The 24214-nt window shown below is 43.8% G+C and overlaps 1 protein-coding gene and 1 long non-coding RNA gene across 2 annotated transcripts in view; one reads left to right on the top strand and one right to left on the bottom strand.

The window, feature by feature from the left end:
* Positions 1 to 24214, top strand: part of stim1a (stromal interaction molecule 1a) — an 85387-nt gene that overhangs the window by 1942 nt on the left and 59231 nt on the right. Inside the window, exons 3-7 of the mRNA XM_035792480.2 lie at positions 4470 to 4600; positions 6470 to 6584; positions 9649 to 9757; positions 9863 to 9978; positions 16880 to 17057. Coding sequence (XP_035648373.1) covers positions 4470 to 4600; positions 6470 to 6584; positions 9649 to 9757; positions 9863 to 9978; positions 16880 to 17057 — 649 coding nt within the window. The remainder of the gene's footprint in view (positions 1 to 4469; positions 4601 to 6469; positions 6585 to 9648; positions 9758 to 9862; positions 9979 to 16879; positions 17058 to 24214) is intronic.
* On the bottom strand, positions 17097 to 19904 carry LOC127908759 (uncharacterized). The gene is made up of 4 exons (XR_008068351.1): positions 19769 to 19904; positions 18538 to 19369; positions 18328 to 18431; positions 17097 to 17907 (listed from the first exon to the last, which is right to left on the bottom strand). It is a non-coding gene; the product is annotated as an uncharacterized LOC127908759 (long non-coding RNA).

Below are 24214 nucleotides of genomic sequence, written 5' to 3'. Positions count from 1 at the left end.
GTCTAAGGGGCCCCTAACTATTGTAGGCCTATTCTTAAAAAATGGAGACATTTAGAAGTGAATAACAATAGCTTAAAAGTCTACTCTCTGCCATGAAAGTTAGCCTATTCTATACCACTTACAGTAATTGTGCCTCTACTTGAGAGGTTTTTTGATTTGACGTCATGCAATGAGGCCAGACTGTGTAAAGGCTTCAGCTGAATTGGACAGGCCCAGTCATGAAGTAAAAATTGTATTTGTGGTAAAACATTGAAGACTGTTGTAGTGGTGTGCTGGACCTGTTGGTGGTGAGACATTGAGTGAATGTGGCCTAGCTACCCACATATATAATGTATAGGCTATTGTCTGTGCTCAGAAACAGTTTAACTAGCTTGTGGCATTTGTGTGATGAAGAGACTCGGGGCCTGGAGAGGGTTGACTACTACAGACTACTGCCAGCTACAGTAAGGATTGGGCATCCTGGAGTCAGGATGGAAGCAGTCATTACACCAGTGGAGTGGTGCAGAGGGCAAGTGTGTGTTTAGTCTTCTACAAGCGAATACACGGGGTTAGATAATTTAAACCTCTTTGAAAAGGTAGTCTCATATGTAAATATGTAATATCCATCTTGTTTGCTAACCAAATGAGGAAGAGTGTGTGTGTGTGTGAGAGCTGCAGGTGATGATAAATGTAATTATTTTACAATCTAGAAGTGTTTGCTGAAGTCCTGGGCTGCAGTTCTGGAATGTAGACACTCTGGTATTTTCAAATGCACAGAAAACAGCCCAAAAAGTTACTTTTCAACCAGCACCACCACACCCTTGGGTTTTAGACCTTTTAACCTTTTATCTAGTAGGCTAGCTGTGTTCAGCACACTGACTTGCGTGGGTTGATTTGGAGTCTGTTGAATTAAAGAACAGGTTGACCTGAAAAGGGTTTGTTATTTGGTGGAGCCATATTAGCCAGGAGGCTTTCATTTAGAGCTGCATTGTTATTGTCTAGGACCTAGACCTAGACTCTAGGTAGTAGGTCTATTAGCTTCGGTTACTCAGTTTGCTAAAGGCTGTACGCTGGCACAAGATTGCTCAGATAGGCTACTCATTGCACCTGAAATGGGGACCAATAGGGGTGTGACTTTAGAGTCAAGCTGCCACTATAGCTGTAGAGCCTCATTTGCAGCTGTAGAGCCTCATTATGGCAGAGGAAATACTGCTTTTGATCAGAAATGCTCCACCCCACTTTCTGCTGCAGTGCAGTGGCACATTTTTGTGGCATATGCTGCTGCCTGTATGTGTTGAAGAGAAGGCTTTACAGTCAGAATGATAACATGTCTTAACAAGCAGCTATGGACAACCTGACAGAACATCAGTTGATGGATGAGCAGCTTGTTGTAGCCCTACATACACTTTTATTCATAAATGTATTTTGTTGTTGGAGTTCCCAGTAGAGTGGGAGGGTGTGTAACAAAGTTGGCCGTTCCCTCCTGCACAGAAAGGATTCTTGAAGTCAGGAACAGTTTTACTCCAAAATGGAGCATTTATTTGAAAAATAGATTGTTGTATACATCTATGGTTAAAATCAGGATGAAAAGGTAAGAGCATGTTCTCTATTCTTGCGTTCAACTACTCTCACTGCCTCTCATAACCACATATACCTATATTCAATCAACTTAAATAGGTGGGAGTGGCTACAATTATCTTATTAGCCAATCCTGACTTGACACATTCCTCACATAATTACAACTGTAGCAGAATATACTTTTGACTGGCTGGATGTGAAAAATGACTGCAAAACTGGGTGCTTTAACAAATAAACATGAACAGGCACACACACAATGGGGAATGTGTGAGTCTTTAGGTGAGGATGTGTCAGCTGTGGTGGTGGTGGTGGTTGTTGTTGATATGCCTGAGTATTATAGAATTGATTCCACAATGGCCAACTGTCATAGCCTCTGTGGCTGACTGGCTCTAGATCTTGACCGGTCGGGTATGGTGACTTTTGTGGTTCCAAACACCTTTTCTGTAGTTGCCTACAGTTTGGCTGCTTGATAGAGTGCAATTCCACAGCTTCACTTTTCTGGCTGTGTTGCCATTTTCTGTTCAGCCCTTGCTGCCTTAATGAAGTCTTTGTCATAAATAAATCTGCAGCAGTATTCCATGCCAGAGAAGCCCCTGCCTGCCTTGTGCTGTACTGATTCATGCCTATAAGTTGCACTCTGCATGGGCCAATCGGGGTAGGTCTTGCCTAATGCCTAGTATTGTAATACTACGAGTTGCCTTGTGCAGCAAATGGGAGATCAAGCTGGAAATAAACACACACATACACACTTGTTGTGTGCTTCCTCATGATAGATTGCACCACACAGGAATCAACCTGATATCACGTTTCTTAGTGAGAACTGAAGACATTGTACTAATCTAGGCCATGCTCTATTTCATTTCTGTTCTGGGCAGGATAACCCACAGTCATACAAGCAGGAATATTTAGCAGACTCTTAGCTTTGATCTATTTGGTAAGCTTTTCCCCATTTAGGGACGATGCTATGACTTCTTTCAGCCATTTTGCCTACTTGTTTTGATAAATGTTTTATCCTGCTGTTTCATCATGTAGACTACATTTTATTTATTTTTTATTTTACCTTTATTTAACCAGGCAAGTCAGTTAAGAACAAATTCTTATTTTCAATGACGGCCTAGGAACAGTGGGTTAACTGCCTGTTCAGGGGCAGAAGGACAGATTTGTACCTTGTCAGCTCGAAGAGATAGAAGGTACATTCTTTTGACCTGAGATTGTGAACTTGAAACTTAGAACATTGAAGCTTTCTGAAATGACACTTGGCTACACTGAAAATCTCTGTGGCTTAGAGGCAGCCTTGGTCATGATCCTGCACACAGCCCAGAATGTCTGCAGACAGCAGCTCAGGCCAGACAAGGCTTTCCTGTGACTTGAAGCAAGGCCTTATCTGTGATCTGCTGAGGGGTTTTAATCCCCCAGGAGAGGGGGGAAAACTGCAGGCTTAGATGCAACACAACAATTTCATAACCATGACTACACCCAGAGATACTCCCAGCATGTAACACCATTTTATACAACTTTCAAACAACGGTTGTTTTTGGTAACAGGGTTTACGTGTTATGCTCTACAATTTGTTTTCCACCAGAAAATGGAGAGGGAGTAGAACCAGCTCAAATAACACTGTTATTTGTTTATTAGATGTTCATTGTTTCTTTTGAAAAATTATTTTAAAAGTATTAGGCCTTGTTTCACCATATTAAAACAAGAGTTCAGTTCAAGTTACAGGGTTGACCTTTAATGAGGGATGGACTAAATCACTATTCACATGACAAAGTTGTTTCTGAAGATTATTATTTCTCAAAGCAAAAACATAACTTGTCCTTTACATTGAGGGTTAAAACCTGAAGAAATGTTGGGGTTAAGTGTGTAAAAATCTTTCTAGTAGTCGGAAAAACATGACGAGGGACATTTTTTGCACTTTCACAAGTCATGTATAGAATCAGATTTGTATATAATTTTTTCCACGTGCTCTATATTAAAGGACACTTAGTTTCATAGGCCTTCTAGTAGGCTATGGAAAGGAAAATGACGTCAGCCTAGTAAATCATCATGATTTGTATGTTTTGCCCTCATAGTTCCCCCTGGTCATTGCCTTTTCCCTCACTAGAACTCTACTTCCCTACACACGTGTTGCACTGGGATTGATGACATATCAGCACCCTTGTCACATTGAGTGTAGGCAACACTCTGCTTACACTGTTGAAAAGAAAGCAAACTCCTACCCTCCCCACCATTCTCCAATGTAACCATACAGCTGGACACAGCCTGGTTATAAATAGCCTCTTGCTAGGTTTAGTTAACGCTCAGCTAAATGTAGCATCCCTATGCTTTTCCGCTGTGAGCAGCAACGCTCCCGGGTTACTATGGGGATTTGAACAAATGGCTCGGGATGGTTTCAAGGTGGACAGAGTTTACAGGTCGATAGCCACTAGTCCTTCTGTATGATGTAGGGTTGGGCTCTATCCAGATGTTCATATCTTCAAACCGTTCCCCTACCATCCTGGGGAAACGGTATTACCGGCAGTACACATGGGGCACTGATTATTCCCCCCAAAAACAACTATGTATTTTTGTTTTGACGCACACAACTAATTTAGGCAGCAGGGATCTTGATCAAGGAGGGTTGATTATCTCTGCTGTAACCAAGAAGCTTAATTTGAACGCTAGGGCTTAGCTAGCAAGTTAGCAAACCAAATGCATAGCTGGAGCCCTGAGTTGGAGATGATTTATTTGGCACATCTTGGATAGTTAACTTAGTTTTTATAAGCAGTGGTGTAGCTTTAGGGCCCAAACTGTTTACCGCCCAAGCCAACTGTGATTGAGAAAATATCAGGTGTTGTTGGGAGCCCTATACAACTGCTGTCAAACGTCAGTCCGAGCTCTGACTCAGGTTGAACTTGTCTTTTCTCCCTCAGAACTCTGTCGCATCGACGAGCCTCGGTGCCATGATGAGAATAGCATCCTCAGTTTCGAGGCGATCCGCAGTATCCACAAGCAGATGGATGATGATGCTAATGGCAATGTGGACGTGTCAGAGACTGACGGGGTGAGTAATACTACCAGGTTCCCTACTCAATGTGACGTGTCAGACAGACAGGGTGAGTAATACTACCAGGTTCCCTACTCAATGTGACGTGTCAGACAGACAGGGTGAGTAATACTACCAGGTTCCCTACTCAATGTGATGTGTCAGACTGACGTGGTGAGTAACTCTAATCCCCTGTCATCCACCAGCAGGGACTCCTTCCCAAGATGGCCAGCGATAATGAGATTAGTTAATGGCTGCCTGGTAATGGCCTTTATTTTGCTATTGAAGTAAGTGGTGAATTTGTGCTCTTCCTGGCTAGGCATTGGGCTCCCAAGAGGCGGAGCAGTCTAAGGCACTTCATCTCAGTGCTAGAGGTGTCACTACAGACACCCTGGTTCGAATCCAGGCTGTGTCACAACCGGCCGTGATTGGGAGTCCCATAGGCTGGTGCACAATTGGCCCAGGTTTGGCCGGTGTAGGCCGTCATTGTAAATAAGAATATGTTCTTAACTGACTTGCCTAGTTAAATAAAGGTTGAACAAAAAAACATTGAAGAAAATGTATGCAGTCAGAGGTCAGAGCTGCTAAAATGACACCGATATGGCCTGCCCTCCTCTACCATCCCGTAGCAGGCTTCTCTCTTGCACTGCAACCAGTAGTAGGGGCAGGCTGGGAGAAGCCGGTACGCCAGCCGGAGGTCTCTCCCTCTGCAGCTTCTTCTGCAGGGGCTGGGCAGTTTTAGAGAAGGAGACACTGGCTCTGGTTGATGATCCCTGAAGCAGCCAGCCTGTGAATTAAGCACACATCTCTGGTACCAGTATTGGCTCAGAGCCAACACTGTGGAAGGCTGAACAAAACACGCAGAGCTTTCGGACCAAAGCAGCTCTGATGCCTGGGCACTTCTTAAAGAAATACTAGGTTTTTATGATCAAGTTTTGGAATTTTATTAGGATCTCTATTAGCTGTTGCGAAAGCAGGGTCCACACAAAACATGACATAATACAGAACATTAATAGACAAGAACAGCTCAAGGACAGAACTACATTAAAAACAAAACAAGATAAAATAATTGTAACATCATGACACAAATAAAAAACACATGTTGGACACCCCATACTAGGATTTTTAAAACATCAGCTATTTGGCTACATTGTCAAAGAAACGGTATGATAACAGCACAGGGGCTGGCTAGAGATGGATGAAACATAATGTCAGCTAAGCCCTGTCGCTGCACTGCTATGCTGTTGCTCAAGAGAACTGGAGACACTCAATGTGTCCGGTATTACTTACAGTAGGCTCATTACATTGGAATATTGGTGTTTAGAGTAGAAAGAGGAACACCTGATTTCCTGTTTTGTGTTCCTCCTCATCAAATGATGTGTCCACATCTGTTAGCAATGGAGTTATAGATTTGTACTTTAATCACAGGTTCAGGCCAGTAAAGCGTCAGTGGAAAATGACATGTGCATGCTCAAACCTATAGATCTTTATTGACATTCACCTATTAAGAAAATGTCTCAATCTTAATTGACATTGTCATAAAAGACCATGTGTTTTCTAGCCCCTTCTCAGTGTGAGTAAAGCATGCGGTTGCTGGCTGTTCCACACAGCCATCTCTACGGCTTGTCATGAATTCTGTGATAATGTTACAAAGCGGGATGCACACTGTAGGCACAGGGACGCACAAGGCTAGCTTCTCTGTTGGTTATTCTCTGAGCAAGCTAACACTTTGCAGTCTCCTAAGTCTACCTCAGCCTGCATGAAATGGTTTGATCCCTCTGCTCTGACATCATCCTATAAGTGACAGGCCACATAATCCTTCTGGCTGATTTTGATTGACACCTCTCTTCCCTTCTCTCCCCCCTATGTGACCTCGATGACCTCCAGTTCCTAAGGGAGGACCTGAACTACCACGATCCCAAAGCCAAGCACAACAGTTTCCACGGAGACGACCAGTTCATCAGTGTGGAAGACCTGTGGAATACTTGGAAGGGTTCTGAAGGTGCTGGAACTAACACCGTAGTGTTGCCTCAGCCCCCCCACTCTGTCTCTGCTCTTTTCAGGCTAGCAGCACAAACAAGCCTCCCCTCCAGGCATGCTGCCCCACTCAGTGCATCCGTTTGCATATGAGAGTCTCAGACGATGAATCTCATTCGGTACACTGTGTTCTCTTCTCAGAGCTCTGTCGGTCCAGCCCATCTTGTTTGATGTCTCACTGCTGACTGACACCGTGTTAGCTAGACTCCCTGTGCTTTGTCTGTTTTAGAGTACTGCACTGTATTTACATTTTTATCTTCAGTAATTAGATTGAATGCTTGATGTTTTGTGTGGTGACTGTAGGTAAGGGAGAGTTCTTGCTGCCCAACCATCCCAGCTACAGCAGTCAAACGTATTAGCTGGTATGTCAGCATTGTCAAGTAAAGTGCAGACCACTTAGCAGCTCAAGCATCCTGGCAGAGGGTGATCAGTGGCCCTGTCATCATAACATACACACACAGATAGCAACCATCCACACTGACGTACCACCTACGCCTCCTTGTCCTGCTGGCAGTACTCTGTCACGTTTATCATATACCGTTCATGGCTTTTCACATCTACATTCTTCTCTCTTTGTCCCTCACCTCTCCTTCCTCCCGCTCTCTTAATCGCCTTCAACCCTTCCCTCTCCCTACCTCGCTGCTCTTTCCCCTGTTTCTCCAAATCTCTTTCACCCCCCCCCAATCCCCTTTTTGGTTGTGTCTCAGTCTGTCTGCATTGCAGCTTCCTGTCGGGGCTCAGAGCGAAGGTTGGGAGCCAGGAAACTCTGTGCTCAGGCCAGCAGCATGCAGTAGCACATTAACCCAGCTAGCTAGCTAGGCAGCACCACCTTAGCCAAGCCAGCTAGCTAGCTAGGCAGCAGCACATTAACCCAGCCAGCTAGATAGCTAGGCAGCAGCACATTAACCCACCCAGCTAGCTAGCTAGGCAGCAGCACATTAACCCAGCCAGCTAGCTAGGCAGCAGCACATTAACCCAGCCAGCTAGCTAGGCAGCAGCACATTAACCCAGCCAGCTAGCTAGGCAGCAACACATTAACCCAGCCAGCTAGCTAGGCAGCAACACATTAACCCAGCCAGCTAGCTAGGCAGCAACACATTAAAACCTTTGGGCTGAGATCCTGCTAACAGGATCGATATGACAGCCAGTGAAAGTGCAGGGCGCCAAATTCAAAACAGAAATCCTATAATTAAAATTCCCCAAACATACAAGTATTTTACACCATTTTAATGATCTACTTCTTGTTAATCCCACCACAGTGTCCGATTTTCAAAAAGGCTTTACGATGAAAGCATAACAATTATGTTAGGTCTGCACCTAATCACAGAACAATACAGCCATTTTTCCAGCCAAAGAGAGGAGTCACAAAAAGCAGAAATAGAGAAATTAATCACTAACCTTTGAAGATCATCAGGTGACACTCATAGGACTTCATGTTACACAATACATGTATGTTTTGTTCAATAAAGTTCATATTTATATAAAAAAATCTCAGTATACATTGGTGCGTTATGTTCAGTAGTTCCAAAACATCCAGTGATTTTGCAGAGAGCCACATCAATCAACAGAAATACTCATAATAAACATTGCTAAAAGATACAACTATTATGCATGGAATTATAGATACATTTCTCTTTATTGCAACCGCTGTCAGATTTCAAAAAAGCTTTACCGAAAAAGCACACCATGCATTAATCTGAGTACAGCGCTCGGACACCAAAACAAGCCATACAACTACTATGCATGGAATTATAGATACATTTCTCTTTATTGCAACCGCTGTCAGATTTCAAAAAAGCTTTACCATTCCCCGCCATGTTGTGTAGTCAACAGAAGTCAGAAATAGCATTCAGAAATAGCATTATAAATATTCACTTATCTTTGATGATCATCAAAATGCACTCCCAGGTATCCCAGTTCCACAAAATAAATGTTAGTTTTGTTTGATTAAGTCCATTTATGTCCAAATACCTCCTTTTTGTACGCACGTTTAGCCAGGTAATCCAAATTCATGACGTGCGATCACTAGATCCAGACAGTCAAAAAGTTCCAATACAGTCCGTAGAAACATGTCAAATAATGTATAGAATAAATCTTTAGGGTGTGTTTAACAAATCTTCAATAATGTTCCAACCAGAGAATTCCTTTGTCTTCAGAAATGCAATGGAACTAAAGCTAACTCTCACGTGAATGCGCGTGGCCAGCTCGTGGCTCTCTGGCAGACCTCTGACTCATTCCCCTCTCATTCGCCCCCACTTCACAGTAGAAGCCTCAAACAAGGTTCTAAAGACTGTTGACATCTAGTGGAAGCCTTAGGAAGTGCAATTTGAATGAGTTGGAAAAACTACCAACTTCAGATTTACCACTTCCTGGTTGGATTTTTTTTCTCAGGTTTTTGCCTGCCAGATGAGGTCTGTTATACTCACAGACATCATTCAAACAGTTTTAGAAACTTGTGTTTTCTATCCAAATATACTATGCACATATTAGCAACTGGGCCTGCGTAGCAGGCAGTTTACTCTGGGCACCTTATTCATCCAAGCTACTCAATACTGCCATAAGTTAACCCAACCAGCTAGCTAGGTAGCAACACATTACACCAGCGAGCTAGCTAGGCAGCAACACAATAACTCTGCTAGCTAACTAGACAGCAACACATTAGCCTAGCTAGCAAGGCAGCAGCACATTAACCCACCCAGCAGCACATTAACCCACCCAGTCAACTAGGCAGCCTGTGCCCACACTGCTTCTGACTCCCTGCCAGTCCTGTTTCCCCTACCCTGTCTTTTATTAAGAGGTGGCTAACGTGTGTAGCTACATTTAACAGTGTGTTATGATAGAGGATTCCTCTAAGGGATTTTGGCTACACTCGTCTCACGGCGACACTCCTAAGATATAAAGCAGAATCACAGATGTTCTTTGTGTGTGGGTCGGCGTTGGCTCAAAGTTGGCGTACAACTAGTGATTGAGATTAGAGGCTCATCTGAAACAGTCAGAGAGAGAGGTAATATCATGTTTTTGTATTGCAGTGTGCAACTGGACAGTGGACGATGTGGAGAATTGGCTCATCTACGTGGAGCTGCCACAGTATGTGGACGCCTTCCGCAAGATGCAGTTCAACGGGACTGTCATGCCCAGGTAAATTAATCCATAGCGTCCTTCATACTAACCCTCCTATTCTCGCTCTCTTCCTCAATGCTACTGTGACTGCACTGGATAATCTCAATCTGTCTGTTCCCTCAGGCTGGCTGTGAAGAACACCACTCTGACTGTGTCCATTCTGAAAATGCTGGATCGAAGCCATGTTCAGAAGCTGCAGCTCAAGGCCTTGGACACTGTGCTGTTTGGAGCCCCACTCAGTAAGTGGATTATTATTTTTTACAATTACGTGACCTGTTGGTGTGTTTCTTTCAACCAGACCGATAAAGGAGAATTTCTATTGCATTCTGAAGCAACTGTTTGCGAATGTAATTATAAGAAGAAGAATAGTGTCTGCTCTGTTTCTCTCCAGCTGGAGACACTTGGTTAAAAAAAACACAACTCCAAACTGTGTTCATTAGTCTCAAGCAGCAGCAGTGCTGGAAAATTCTAGTTCTTATTAAGTTTCCCCTTTTAATGTCACATGCACATTCAAATACAGTGAAAGGCCTTTCTTGCAAACTCTAAACCCAACAATGTGGTAATCAATAACAATGTAATACTCAAAATAACAAGGTAGAGCAAAAAAACACAAATGAAAAAGCTTGTCCCCCTATACGTTTAGCTAGTAATCGTCTAGGACTTCCTGCAGGCAGCCTTGTTGCTGCAGCACAGAATACAGTGAATCAATATGACTCATTTCAATTCTGCTACAATGTCCTTTGATAAATAACAAACTGAGTATCACCGGGGCTACTTTAAGGTCAGAAACCACCATGCTTTCCCGTAAAGGAAGTGAAGCCCTGTTTAGGAAGGCTATAATTTGTGGTGCTCTGTGTGCCATACCAAAAGCCAGCCTGTTCCAGCCTCAGCAGAGAGAGCAGTACTATAAAAGAGGTGAGTTGATGCTCAGGCTGAGCTACTCTGTATTCTAGACACACCTCTCTGGCGCACTGAGACAAACACACTACACCTCTAGGGCCCTATAAAATCACACCTCTTTGGCCCACTGAGACAAACACACTACACCTCTAGGGCCCTATAAAATCACACCTCTTTGGCCCACTGAGACAAACACACTACACCTCTACACACCTCTCTGGCCCACTGAGACAAACACACTACACCTCTAGGGCCCTATAAAATCACACCTCTTTGGCCCACTGAGACAAACACACTACACCTCTAGGGCCCTATAAAATCACACCTCTTTGGCCCACTGAGACAAACACACTACACCTCTAGGGCCCTATAAAATCACACCTCTTTGGCCCACTGAGACAAACACACTACACCTCTAGGGCCCTATAAAATCACACCTCTTTGGCCCACTGAGACACACACTACACCTCTAGGGCCCTATAAAATCACACCTCTTTGGCCCACTGAGACAAACACACTACACCTCTAGGGCCCTATAAAATCACACCTCTTTGGCCCACTGAGACAAACACACCAAAACTCTCTAAAATCCGTGTTGCGAATGGAATCATGGAATACAGAGATTTTAAATGGAGTTCAACAATTATTAAATGTACTGAACGTAGTAGGAATCAACTAAATGTATGGAACTTATTAGAAATGTCCTACATTTTCCGAAGTTCCTCATCAGATATTAACAAAATGAATCAGTGATGTATGTATTTTGTATTGTATTTTCCTGCAACATTTTGAAGCAGCACAGGTATGCCCGTTTGTCCGTGACATGCGCGTGTATGCCTACACAGTGTAGGAGTTAGTGATGATGCTAATGATAACCTTCTAGTAGAGATGGAAAGGCTTTCCCAGAAGTCTGTCTTCTCAATAAAATGTTAACTACAAAGTAGCCAATGCCTAACTGGCAGAATGATTATTTTCATCAATCCAGTGGCCATTTGTTTAGCAAATTCTGCAATCACATGAGCGCTATAGGAACCTGTCTAACCAAACAACGGTCTCTTGCTGGTGCACACTTGCGTTAACAAGGTGCATGTCCCAACCTGGCACTAAGTCCTACTAGTTATGGAGTTAAACGATCTGATAGGAAACAGAACATGTCAGTTGTATTTATGTGGAGCATGATCAGTCATTCCCACAGCAACCCTGGTCCTGGATAAACAGGAAAAACACAGGACTAGGTTCCTGACAGCGATCTCAGTTACATATTTCAGCCTGTTGCAGCATGAATCTTTCGTCCCCAGAGGCTCCTGCTGTATCAGTGGTTGGTCCTGTAGATACACCTGTTTTCCCCATGGTTTTCCTTCTGTAAATGTATGGCATTCTGTTGGTCATACCCTGTCAGTGGGGCTGGGGCTTGAGAGAAACTGCTGATGTAATGTCACCATCAGACAAGGGGGTTCCTGGGAATCGTACCAGAGAGGGAGAACCTGATGGCTCACATTCTGGGGCTGCACCACAGACATTGTGTAGAGTGTTGTGGTGGTGGCTCTCTAAAATCTTCTAATATTCTAATTCCGTTTGTGGTTCTCACCCTCAAAATCACACTTTTTATAAATAGAACATCAAATTGTGTTCTTTTAAGTGCACAACAATGTTTAAACCACATCAGGCACTTTTCAGGTCTGTGAAAAATCTAAGAAATGTTCATTTTTGACTGTAGAACAAGAATCCGTGATCAGGTTATGTAAGGAAACCAGAATATTAATGTCGCCTTGGGCTTCCTCTGGCCTTGAAGTTCTGTCTGCTCTGCTCTCCATACTAGAGAACGGGGACGAGAAATAAAGGAGAATTGGGCTTGTTTTATAAGAAGGTTGCAGCAGCATCAGGATAAGGGTGAGTTAGAAGTCTGTCTGGAATGTGTCATTGTTTGTTTAGGGAAGAGTCTCAGCTGAAGGAAGGGAGGGGGTTGTCTGGACATGACAGACTGTCTGCACAGCAGCAGCATTTTAAGACACCTTTCACAATGCTCCTGTCAGAAATGGACATTACTCCTTGTCTTGTCTTAATGGCTGACACATTTACCAAAGGGACCCATTCCCCAGCCCTGTTTACGACTTATTACATGCAACTGGAGTGTTCACCTGAAGAATAAAAGAAAAAGACCGGTTTGAGCCAAGTCATTCCCTGTCTAATGGTCAGTTAAACATGTCACTTTGGACTTTCTAGGCAACATTCCTGCTAATCAGCAACCTGTTTTCAGAGAAATAAGAGGCTAATGGAATGTGTTGGAGGAAAAGACCGACATGCACAATGTCTTTGGAAAGTATTCAGTCCCCTTGACTTTTTCCACATTCCGCAAAAACCAAGCAATGAGGTTGAAGGAGTTGTCCATAGAGCTCCGAGACAGGATTGTGTTGAAGCACAGATCTGGGGAAGGGTACCAAAAAAAATGTCTGCAGCATTGAAGGTCCCTAAGAACACAGTGGCCTCCATCATTCTAAAATGGAAGAAGTTTGGAACTTCTAAGACTCTTCCTAGAGTTGGCTGCCTGGTCAAACTGAGCAATCAGGGGAGAAGGGTGTTGGTCAGGGAGTTGATCAAGAACCCGATGGTAACTCTGACAGAGCTCCAGAGTTCCTCTGTGGAGATGGTAGTCCTTCTGGAAGGTTCTCCCATCTCTGCAGCACTCCACCAATCAGGCCTTTGTGGTAGAGTGGCCAGACGGAAGCTACTCCTCAGTAAAAGGCTCATGACAGCCCGCTTGGAGTTTGTCGTAAAGCACCTAAAGTCTCTCAGACCATGAGAAACAAGATTCTCTGGTCTGATGAAACCAGGATTGAACTCTTTGACCTTAATTCCAAGCATCACGTCTGGAGGAAACCTTGCACCACGCCTACGGTGAAGCATGGTGATGGTAGCATATTGCTATAGGGATGCTTTTCAGTATCAGGGACTGGGAGAATAGTCAGGATTGAGGGAGAGATGAACAGAGCAAAGTACAAAGGGATCCTTGATTCTCCAGAGCGCTCAGGACCTCAGACGGGGGCAAAGGTTCATCTTCCAACAGGACAGGATTTTTTTTATTTTATTTTTTTTGAAACAGGAGGCATACTTACAAGGATTACAAGGAAGGAAAATGGCGGACGGAAGACAGGGTGGTGCGGCAGGTGCCGCTTCTCATTCGAATGCTGTAATTTTATCTAAACCATCAGGTGTACGCCGATCCCAGCTAAGTAACTCATGCAAAGATTTAAAGCGCAATTATGTGTTTTATCTACCGTACTCTGCCATGATTGTCAGTTATGTTTCTTGGGCTCAGTGCTAGTGAATGACACTCAACCTGTCTTCATCATAAGGGAGGTTTCTGAGTCAAAGGTGAACAAGGTGATTAGCTCACTAAAGCCAACTCTAAAGCCAAAGATGTGTTTGGGATGGACTCTACCTTTCTTAAAAACTACAAAGAGTCACTCATTGGCCCCATTACTAAGGTCACCAACACATTTATTGGTCTCGGTGTGTTTCCAAGGGTATGGAAGTCGGCCATAATAACGGCCATCTTTAAATCAGGCGACCCTGCTGACGTGAGTAACTACAGGCCCATTCGTATACTACCTGTGGTGTCAAAGGTTGTTGAAAAGTGTGTAGCAGAACAACTGATAGCCCACCTCAACAACAGCCCCTTCACATTACACTCCATGCAGTTTGGCTTCAGAGCGAAACACTCCTCAGAAACGGCCAACTGCTTTCTTCTGGAAAATGTGAAGTCCAAGATGGACAAAGGGGGTGCTGTTGGGGCTGTGTTTCTGGACCTAAGGAAGGCTTTTGATACTGTTAATCATGAGATTCTCATCACAAAATTGTCCAAGTTCAACTTTTCCCCTGATGCCTTGAGATGGATGAAATCATACCTTGAAGGCAGAACTCAGTGTGTCAGAGTTAGCAATGAGCTGTCGCCCACTCGTAGCTATGATGTGGGCGTGCCCCAAGGGTCAATACTGGGGCCCCTCCTGTTCAGCCTGTACATTAATGATCTGCCTTCTGTCTGTACTAGGTCTGAAGTTCAAATGTATGCAGATGATACAGTGATATATGTGCATGCAAAGAGCAAACAACAAGCTGCACAAGAACTCACTACTGTAATGGTCCAGGTTACAAAGTGGCTCAGTGACTCGTGTTTGCATCTCAATGTGAAAAAAACTGTTTGCATGTTCTTCACAAAGAGGGCAACAGATGCTACTGAGCCAGATGTCTATGTGTCAGGGGAGAAGCTCCATGTGGTATCTGATTTTAAGTACCTTGGCATCATACTTGATTCCAACCTCTCTTTTAAAAAGCATGTGAAAAAGGTAATTCAAATAACTAAATTCAACCTAGCTAATTTCCGATTTATACGAAATTGTTTGATTTACAGAGGTAGCAAAACTGTACTTCAACTCTATGATACTCCCCCACTTAACATACTGCTTGACTAGTTGGGCCCAAGCTTGCTGTACAACATTAAAACCTATTCAGTCTGTCTTCAAACAGGCTCTCAAAGTGCTTGATAGGAAGCCCAATAGCCATCATCATTGTCACATCCTTAGAAAGCATGAGCTCTTGAGTTGGGAAAATCTTGTGCAATACACCGACGCATGTCTTGTATTCAAGATCCTTAATGGCCTGGCTCCCCAGAAAAGTCAGCTCAGTGACTTTTAATATACGAAATCTGTTCCCAAGTATTCCCACGCCTAAATAGAGGCTTATGTGATGATATCCCAATGTAGTTGATGTTAAAATGATTCTGTTTTTGTCAAATACCATATCTGTTTGGGTTTGGTGCGGTCCATTTGCAGTGTACAAATGACTTATAACTATGTTCCGCCCCCCGATAATCCGCTGAAAGAAAAATGTCCACAGCTGACTGTAATTGGGGACGTCTACCCTAGAACTTTATAGCCCAGCTAGTTCCCCTTCGTATGGTTTTTCTGGTTGCTATATCTTTGGCCCGACACCAGTCTAGTCATTCACCACTATCCGGCCAAGTTCCACTGTCAATGACCAACTGTGTTTGTACTGAATTATGTAGGCAAGGCTACAAGAGCCCACACAGAGCTCTTGATTCATGACTGAGGGCAAGTAAATATTGCTTGCCTAATGATGAGCACATTACCCTATGTCGGTGACATTAAAGGGAGTCCTTGTGTCAGGGGGATGTTGTTTTTCTATGAGACGGAGGGAGGTCTTTGTTCCATGTCAGTAACAGCCAGCAGAGAGAGCTTAGTGTGTAAGGCTTGTTTGTAAGTTGGCACGCCCTCTGAGCCTGTATAGAGGGATGCCAGGCCCAGACTTTAGCTGACACTCCACGTCCTCTTTTGTTTCACTCCAGGAAATAAGCGCTGTGTTTGCTAATAGGTTATGCTATGTGTTTGCGTAGATCTTATCCCTTTCCAGGCCCTACGATGGCTCACCGCTTTAAGAGAATGGGCATTGTAATCCTTTGTCTCTCTGTGCTTTAAGGATGATGGATCGTGTCTAAGGTGTTGTGGCTAATTTTACGTGAGGGTTAGTTGCTGCCTGCCTGGCTGTCGGTGACTGAGGAATGCGACTGTTCTGGATCCCTTAGGATGGCAACATTATGACAGAGGACATTCACACCTCTCTACCCCGGACCGAGTCAATCCCTCAGAGGACAGGACGGGTGAGACGGTGGCCTTCAGGGCTGGGGGTATGATTCGTTGCCTTATGTAAATGTAAACTCCCATGTCTGTGTCATCGTATTCTCAACGTGTTCCTCAGCATCTTTTAGCAGACTGAAATAGTGTGTTAATCTGCCTTTTATCTGGTTCTTTTGGCCTGGTGCCCCCCCCACACACACACACTACTATCACACACTGCTATTGTACAGACCTCGCCACAGTACAGTATCATGACTTGAATTCATTCAGTTTCACATTTTCACATGATCAGTTCACCACCATTGAGTTTTCTGGATGAAGGGACAATCTGAAAACGTTGCCGCCATACAATGTGTGCTAAAGGGATGCATTTAGGAAGCCCTTTATCTACTTAACCAGAGTCAGATCAAATGGTCTACATGAGTGTCTGCATCCAGTATGAAGGAAGTTGGAGGTAGTTTCCCGAGCCAATGCTAACAGTTACCATAGACTTCCAGTCATTGCGCTAATGCTAGGGGAAGTAAATAAAGGGCTTCTTTGCCAAAATCCTGAAGTATCCATTTAACCGAACACTTTTCTCTCTCCCCAGTGAATAGACATAACCACCTGAAGGACTTCATGCTGGTGGTGTCCATAGTGATCGGCATTGGAGGCTGCTGGTTCGCCTACATCCAGAACCGTTACTCCAAGGACCACATGAAGAAGATGATGACGGACCTGGATGGACTACAGAGGGCTGAGCAGAGCCTGCATGATCTACAGAAGAAGTGAGTTTGTCTTTCACTTTAGCCACTGTAGCAGAAGGAAGTAGGCCAATGTAAGCCCATAGAAGTAGTGACTGAATTATGTCATTCTAGAATTCTAACGGAGCCTCATTTATCTGCTGGTGTTTCATAGTATCAGCCAGTTCCATGCTATGTTGTTTTTGGTACTAATCTAGGCTCTCTCTATTAGGCCTGCTTCATTAGCAGATTAATCATTGGTTTGCTGTTCTCATAATAAAACGTCTCCTACTTGATGTTGTGGTGGCTTGACGTTGTGGTGGGAATTTGGGGACAGTCAGTGTCCTTTTAGTCAAGAATTAGCAGCTTTTTCAAGTTTGTCATGTTGAAAGGCCAATCCATAATCCAACGGAAACAGAAGGTGTAGGTTTAACTGTTCTGAGACCATCAGTTTAGTTCCTCATTCTATAGATGTAGTATTTATTAGGATCCCCAATTTAGCGGCTACTCTTCCTTGGGTCAAAACTTTTAGTGCAGTCATTAAGCGAGGACAAAAAGATCCTGTCCGCACAGAGTGGAAGTGATTTCTATGGAACAGCAATGAACATCCTCTGAACTAAGCCTCACAGCTGATAACAAGGGGATCTTGGTGTCACCTGTCCATGGAAATGATTATTCTGCAAACACCTTTTGAAATCTGAGCTAGCATATGCTTGTGGTTTGACTTGGAGAGAGACACCTTTTGAAATCTGAGCTAGCATATGCTTGTGGTTTGACTTGGAGAGAAACACCTTTTGAAATCTGAGCTAGCATATGCTTGTGGTTTGACTTGGAGAGAGACACCTTTTGAAATCTGAGCTAGCATATGCTTGTGGTTTGACTTGGAGAGAGACACCTTTTGAAATCTGAGCTAGCATATGCTTGTGGTTTGACTTGGAGAGAGAAACACCTTTTGAAATCTGAGCTAGCATATGCTTGTGGTTTGACTTGGAGAGAGAAACACCTTTTGAAATCTGAGCTAGCATATGCTTGTGGTTTGACTTGGAGAGAAACACCTTTTGAAATCTGAGCTAGCATATGCTTGTGGTTTGACTTGGAGAGAGACACCTTTTGAAATCTGAGCTAGCATATGCTTGTGGTTTGACTTGGAGAGAAACACCTTTTGAAATCTGAGCTAGCATATGCTTGTGGTTTGACTTGGAGAGAAACACCTTTTGAAATCTGAGCTAGCATATGCTTGTGGTTTGACTTGGAGAGAGACACCTTTTGAAATCTGAGCTAGCATATGCTTGTGGTTTGACTTGGAGAGAAACACCTTTTGAAATCTGAGCTAGCATATGCTTGTGGTTTGACTTGGAGAGAGACACCTTTTGAAATCTGAGCTAGCATATGCTTGTGGTTTGACTTGGAGAGAGACACCTTTTGAAATCTGAGCTAGCATATGCTTGTGGTTTGACTTGGAGAGAGAAACACCTTTTGAAATCTGAGCTAGCATATGCTTGTGGTTTGACTTGGAGAGAAACACCTTTTGAAATCTGAGCTAGCATATGCTTGTGGTTTGACTTGGAGAGAGACACCTTTTGAAATCTGAGCTAGCATATGCTTGTGGTTTGACTTGGAGAGAGACACCTTTTGAAATCTGAGCTAGCATATGCTTGTGGTTTGACTTGGAGAGAGACACCTTTTGAAATCTGAGCTAGCATATGCTTGTGGTTTGACTTGGAGAGAGACACCTTTTGAAATCTGAGCTAGCATATGCTTGTGGTTTGACTTGGAGAGAGACACCTTTTGAAATCTGAGCTAGCATATGCTTGTGGTTTGACTTGGAGAGAGACACCTTTTGAAATCTGAGCTAGCATATGCTTGTGGTTTGACTTGGAGAGAGACACCTTTTGAAATCTGAGCTAGCATATGCTTGTGGTTTGACTTGGAGAGAGACACCTTTTGAAATCTGAGCTAGCATATGCTTGTGGTTTGACTTGGAGAGAGACACCTTTTGAAATCTGAGCTAGCATATGCTTGTGGTTTGACTTGGAGAGAGACACCTTTTGAAATCTGAGCTAGCATATGCTTGTGGTTTGACTTGGAGAGAGACACCTTTTGAAATCTGAGCTAGCATATGCTTGTGGTTTGACTTGGAGAGAGACACCTTTTGAAATCTGAGCTAGCATATGCTTGTGGTTTGACTTGGAGAGAGACACCTTTTGAAATCTGAGCTAGCATATGCTTGTGGTTTGACTTGGAGAGAGACACCTTTTGAAATCTGAGCTAGCATATGCTTGTGGTTTGACTTGGAGAGAGACACCTTTTGAAATCTGAGCTAGCATATGCTTGTGGTTTGACTTGGAGAGAGACACCTTTTGAAATCTGAGCTAGCATATGTTTGTGGTTTGACTTGCTAAATGGCATATATTATTATTATTATTACTTGGAGAGAGACACCTTTTGAAATCTGAGCTAGCATATGCTTGTGGTTTGACTTGGAGAGAAACACCTTTTGAAATCTGAGCTAGCATATGCTTGTGGTTTGACTTGGAGAGAAACACCTTTTGAAATCTGAGCTAGCATATGCTTGTGGTTTGACTTGGAGAGAGAAACACCTTTTGAAATCTGAGCTAGCATATGCTTGTGGTTTGACTTGGAGAGAGACACCTTTTGAAATCTGAGCTAGCATATGTTTGTGGTTTGACTTGGAGAGAGACACCTTTTGAAATCTGAGCTAGCATATGCTTGTGGTTCGACTTGGAGAGAGACACCTTTTGAAATCTGAGCTAGCATATGCTTGTGGTTTGACTTGGAGAGAGACACCTTTTGAAATCTGAGCTAGCATATGCTTGTGGTTTGACTTGGAGAGAGACACCTTTTGAAATCTGAGCTAGCATATGCTTGTGGTTTGACTTGGAGAGAGAGACACCTTTTGAAATCTGAGCTAGCATATGCTTGTGGTTTGACTTGGAGAGAGAGACACCTTTTGAAATCTGAGCTAGCATATGCTTGTGGTTTGACTTGGAGAGAAACACCTTTTGAAATCTGAGCTAGCATATGCTTGTGGTTTGACTTGGAGAGAAACACCTTTTGAAATCTGAGCTAGCATATGTTTGTGGTTTGACTTGGAGAGACACCTTTTGAAATCTGAGCTAGCATATGTTTGTGGTTTGACTTGGAGAGAAACACCTTTTGAAATCTGAGCTAGCATATGCTTGTGGTTTGACTTGGAGAGAAACACCTTTTGAAATCTGAGCTAGCATATGCTTGTGGTTTGACTTGGAGAGAGACACCTTTTGAAATCTGAGCTAGCATATGCTTGTGGTTTGACTCGGAGAGAGAAACTGAAGTCTTTGGTTTCTCCCATTTGGGATCTAGTGGAAGTTTACCTAAACTCCCCTTCCTCTTCCGTGGCCCTCTCTCTCTGGCTTCTGTCCTGGTCACTAGTGTTATAGCACCCCGCACAGCTGCTTTGGTGGGGTGTTTCTGTATCGTGACAGGGGAGTGGAAAGTATGTCTTGCAGCATGGTAAACTGTGGCTGTTGAATACAGACCAACAGGCTCATTCTCCATTCCAGAGCATGGGGACAAGCCAGGAAGGTGAAACTCTTTCCCCTTTGCCAGGAGGCTCAAAGCGCTTTCCCCTTTGCCAGGAGGCTCAATGCGCTTTCCCCTTTGCCAGGAGGCTCACAGCACTTTCCCCTTTGCCAGGAGGCTCACAGCACTTTCCCCTTTGCCAGGAGGCTCAATGCGCTTTCCCCTTTGCCAGGAGGCTCACAGCGCTTTCCCCTTTGCCAGGAGGCTCAAAGCGCTTTCCCCTTTGCCAGGAGGCTCAAAGCGCTTTCCCCTTTGCCAGGAGGCTCAAAGCGCTTTCCCCTTTGCCAGGAGGCTCAAAGCGCTTTCCCCTTTGCCAGGAGGCTCAAAGCGCTTTCCCCTTTGCCAGGAGGCTCAAAGCGCTTTCCCCTTTGCCAGGAGGCTCAAAGCGCTTTCCCCTGGCAGACAGACTGCCTGGCTGTCCTCCCCTTCTTTATGCTGCAGTCTAGGCTTGGGTGATAAACCGTAAACCACGATATTTTAGAAATCCAGATGGCATGATTTTCAACACCTTTTTAAAAAAAAAATTATACGCCACTGGTTATAACAAGAAGTTAAGTATAACTATAAGAAATCTCAGATATGTCAAATTATATCCAGCTTCAGCTATGCATTTGATTTGCTAACTTTATAGCTGTCAAGATCAAGCTTCTTGTTTACAGCAGAGAGATTCAATCCCCTCCAGGATCAAGGTCTCTGTTGCCTAAATAATTTTGTATGTCACTGTTTCTTATTTGTAATATACATTTGAAATAGTGCCTCTTGTATGCACTTCTGGTAACGTCGTATCTCAGTATGGTACAGAAACGGTATGAACATTTGTAGAACACTAGTTTCTTGCCTTGTATTTTCTGCCATTAGCACTGACTATATACATGCTTTCTGATGACAGGATGGAGATGGATTATTTTCACACCTCCTGTTCATCTATGGCTCAATCATGCTGACTCGTACTTGACGTAGGCCACAGGAGGCTGCTGACTGGAGAACAGCTGATAATAATGTCCAGAACTGAGCTAATGGAATGGCATCAAACACCTGGAAAACATGTTTGATACCATTCTACTTATTCCACTCCAGCCATTGCCACAAGCTTGTCCACCAGCCAACCTCCTGTGATGTAGGTCTACTGATCCACCAACCTAGCCATCTGATGTACTTGCTACCAGGTCATTGATTCTGCATGGGTGTGCTGTGTGTGTTCCATAGCCTTGTTAGCTGAGAGCAGCCCTGGAACAGAGTCATGTTATGCCTCTTGACGTCCCTCTCTCCCTAGACAGAAACGTTGTATATCACATCCTGTCAGTTGGGAACAGGGGTTAGTAATGCCCTCCCTGTTCATTTACTGTGATAGTAAAACATCTCTGGCATTTTGTCTGTGTTTAAATCTATCTCAACCCCTGCTGTGGGACATTCAGATGAGGCTGCAACTCTCTGAAACACCTAGTGACTGTCTTATAAAGCACAATAATTTGATGTGCCAATTAGATGTATGTATGTTAGAGGTCGACCGATTATGATTTTTCAATACCGATACCGATTATTGGAGGACCATAAAAGCTGATGCCGATTTATTTATGTATTTGTAATAATGACAATTACAACAATACTGAATGAACACTTATTTTAACTTAATATAAAACATCAATAAAATCTATTTAACCTCTAATAAATAATGAAACATGTTCAATTTGGTTTAAATAATGCAAAAACAAAGTTTTGGAGAAGAAAGTAAAAGTGCAATATGTGCTATGTAAAAAAGCTAACGTTTCAATTCCTTGCTCAGAACATGAGAACATATGAAAGCTGGTGGTTCCTTTTAACATGAGTCTTCAATATTTCCAGGTAAGAAGTTTTAGGTTGTAGTTATTATAGGAATTATAGGACTATTTCCCTCTACCATTTGTATTTCATTAACCTTTGACTATTGGATGTTCTTATAGACACTTTAGTATTGCCAGTGTGACAGTATAGCTTCCGTCCCTCTCATTGCTCCTCCCTGGGCTCGAACCAGCAACACAGACAATTAGCGCACGCTAACTTGCCAGCCATTTCACTTCGGTTACACATATCCGGAGTTGATAGGCTTGAAGTCATAAACCGCGCAATGCTTGGTGCACAACGAAGAGCTGCTGGCAAAACGCACGAAAGTGCTGTTTGAATGAATGTTATGCGCCTGCTTCTGCCTACCACCGCTCAGTCAGATACTTAGATACTTGTATGCTCCTATGCTCAATCAGATTATATGCAACACAGGACACGCTAGATAATATCTAACAATATCATCAACCATGTGTAGTTCACTAGTGATTATGATTGATTGTTTTTTTAAAGATAAGTTTAATGCTAGCTAGCAATTTACCTTGGCTTACTGCATTCACGTAACAGGCAGTCTCCTTGTGGAGTGCAACGAGAGAGGCAGGTCGTTACTGCGTTGGACTAGTTAAATACAGGTATTTTAAAAATAAAAAAAAATCGGCTCCCAAAAATACAGATTTTTCCCTTGAAATCTGCCCTAATTAATCAGCCATTCCGATTAATCAGTCAACCTCTAGTCTGTGTTTGTTGTTTTTGTCAGAGGCATTGCAATATCTCATGCGTACGAGTGCACGCAGTTTTTGTATTGTTGCTGTTTTGTAGTTTGTTACCTTGGTTATGGACTTTCGTCTACAGTTATACCACAGCAAACCAAAGCATTGACATTGAGATGCCTGGTACCCTCCTGTCAAACACTTGTTACTGTAACAGTGAATGGGGGCATACAGACTGACTGAGTGGGTGGACAGGCCAACATGTCTCCTATGTGAGCCCTGTAATTGAAGCAGGGGAAGGAAGAGAACATGCAAGACGGGTGACTCAGTGTGACTGGGTCGACAGGCTGGCAATGTCTCCTGTGCTCTCCCGGGGAGCTGGGGAGAGGGGTCATCTCCTCTGTCTTTAGCCGTTCCTGCTGCCAGCTGCCAGCTGCTGTCTGGCCAGACCTTCAAGGGAGATCCCGTGGCCGGATCAAGTCGCCTGGCCACGAGCCTCAGCCTTCCGTTTTAACTGCTATTGGACGGATGTATGTAGGGAGGGAGGGGGCTCTCCGTGGAGCGGTAGGCCTACTTCACCTCGTTTTTATTCTGGGTGCCTTTTAACAACACCAGCTGGTGCCAGGTGTTACCTCTTCACACGCTTTCCATGTCACATTCACTTACTCACTCCTATGTGGACAGATGTCTGCGCTGAAGTGTGTGTGTGTCTGCGCTGAAGTGTGTGTCTGCGCTGAAGTGTGTGTGTGTGTCTGCGCTGAAGTGTGTGTGTGTGTGTCTGCGCTGAAGTGTGTGTGTCTGCGCTGAAGTGTGTGTGTGTGTGTCTGTGCTGAAGTGTGTGTGTGTGTGTCTGCGCTGAAGTGTGTGTGTGTGTCTGCGCTGAAGTGTGTGTGTGTGTCTGCGCTGAAGTGTGTGTGTGTGTCTGCGCTGAAGTGTGTGTGTGTGTCTGCGCTGAAGTGTGTGTGTGTGTCTGTGTGTGTGTGTGCGCGGAAGTGTGTGTGTGTCTGCGCTGAAGTGTGTGTGTGTCTGCGCTGAAGTGTGTGTGTGTCTGCGCTGAAGTGTGTGTGTGTCTCTGCGCTGAAGTGTGTGTGT

The sequence above is a fragment of the Oncorhynchus keta genome, chromosome 18 (genome assembly GCF_023373465.1).
Source record: "Oncorhynchus keta strain PuntledgeMale-10-30-2019 chromosome 18, Oket_V2, whole genome shotgun sequence".
Classification (NCBI taxonomy): domain Eukaryota; kingdom Metazoa; phylum Chordata; class Actinopteri; order Salmoniformes; family Salmonidae; genus Oncorhynchus; species Oncorhynchus keta.
The sequence above is the reverse complement of the archived record's forward strand: the minus strand, read 5'-3'. Positions and strand labels throughout refer to the sequence as shown.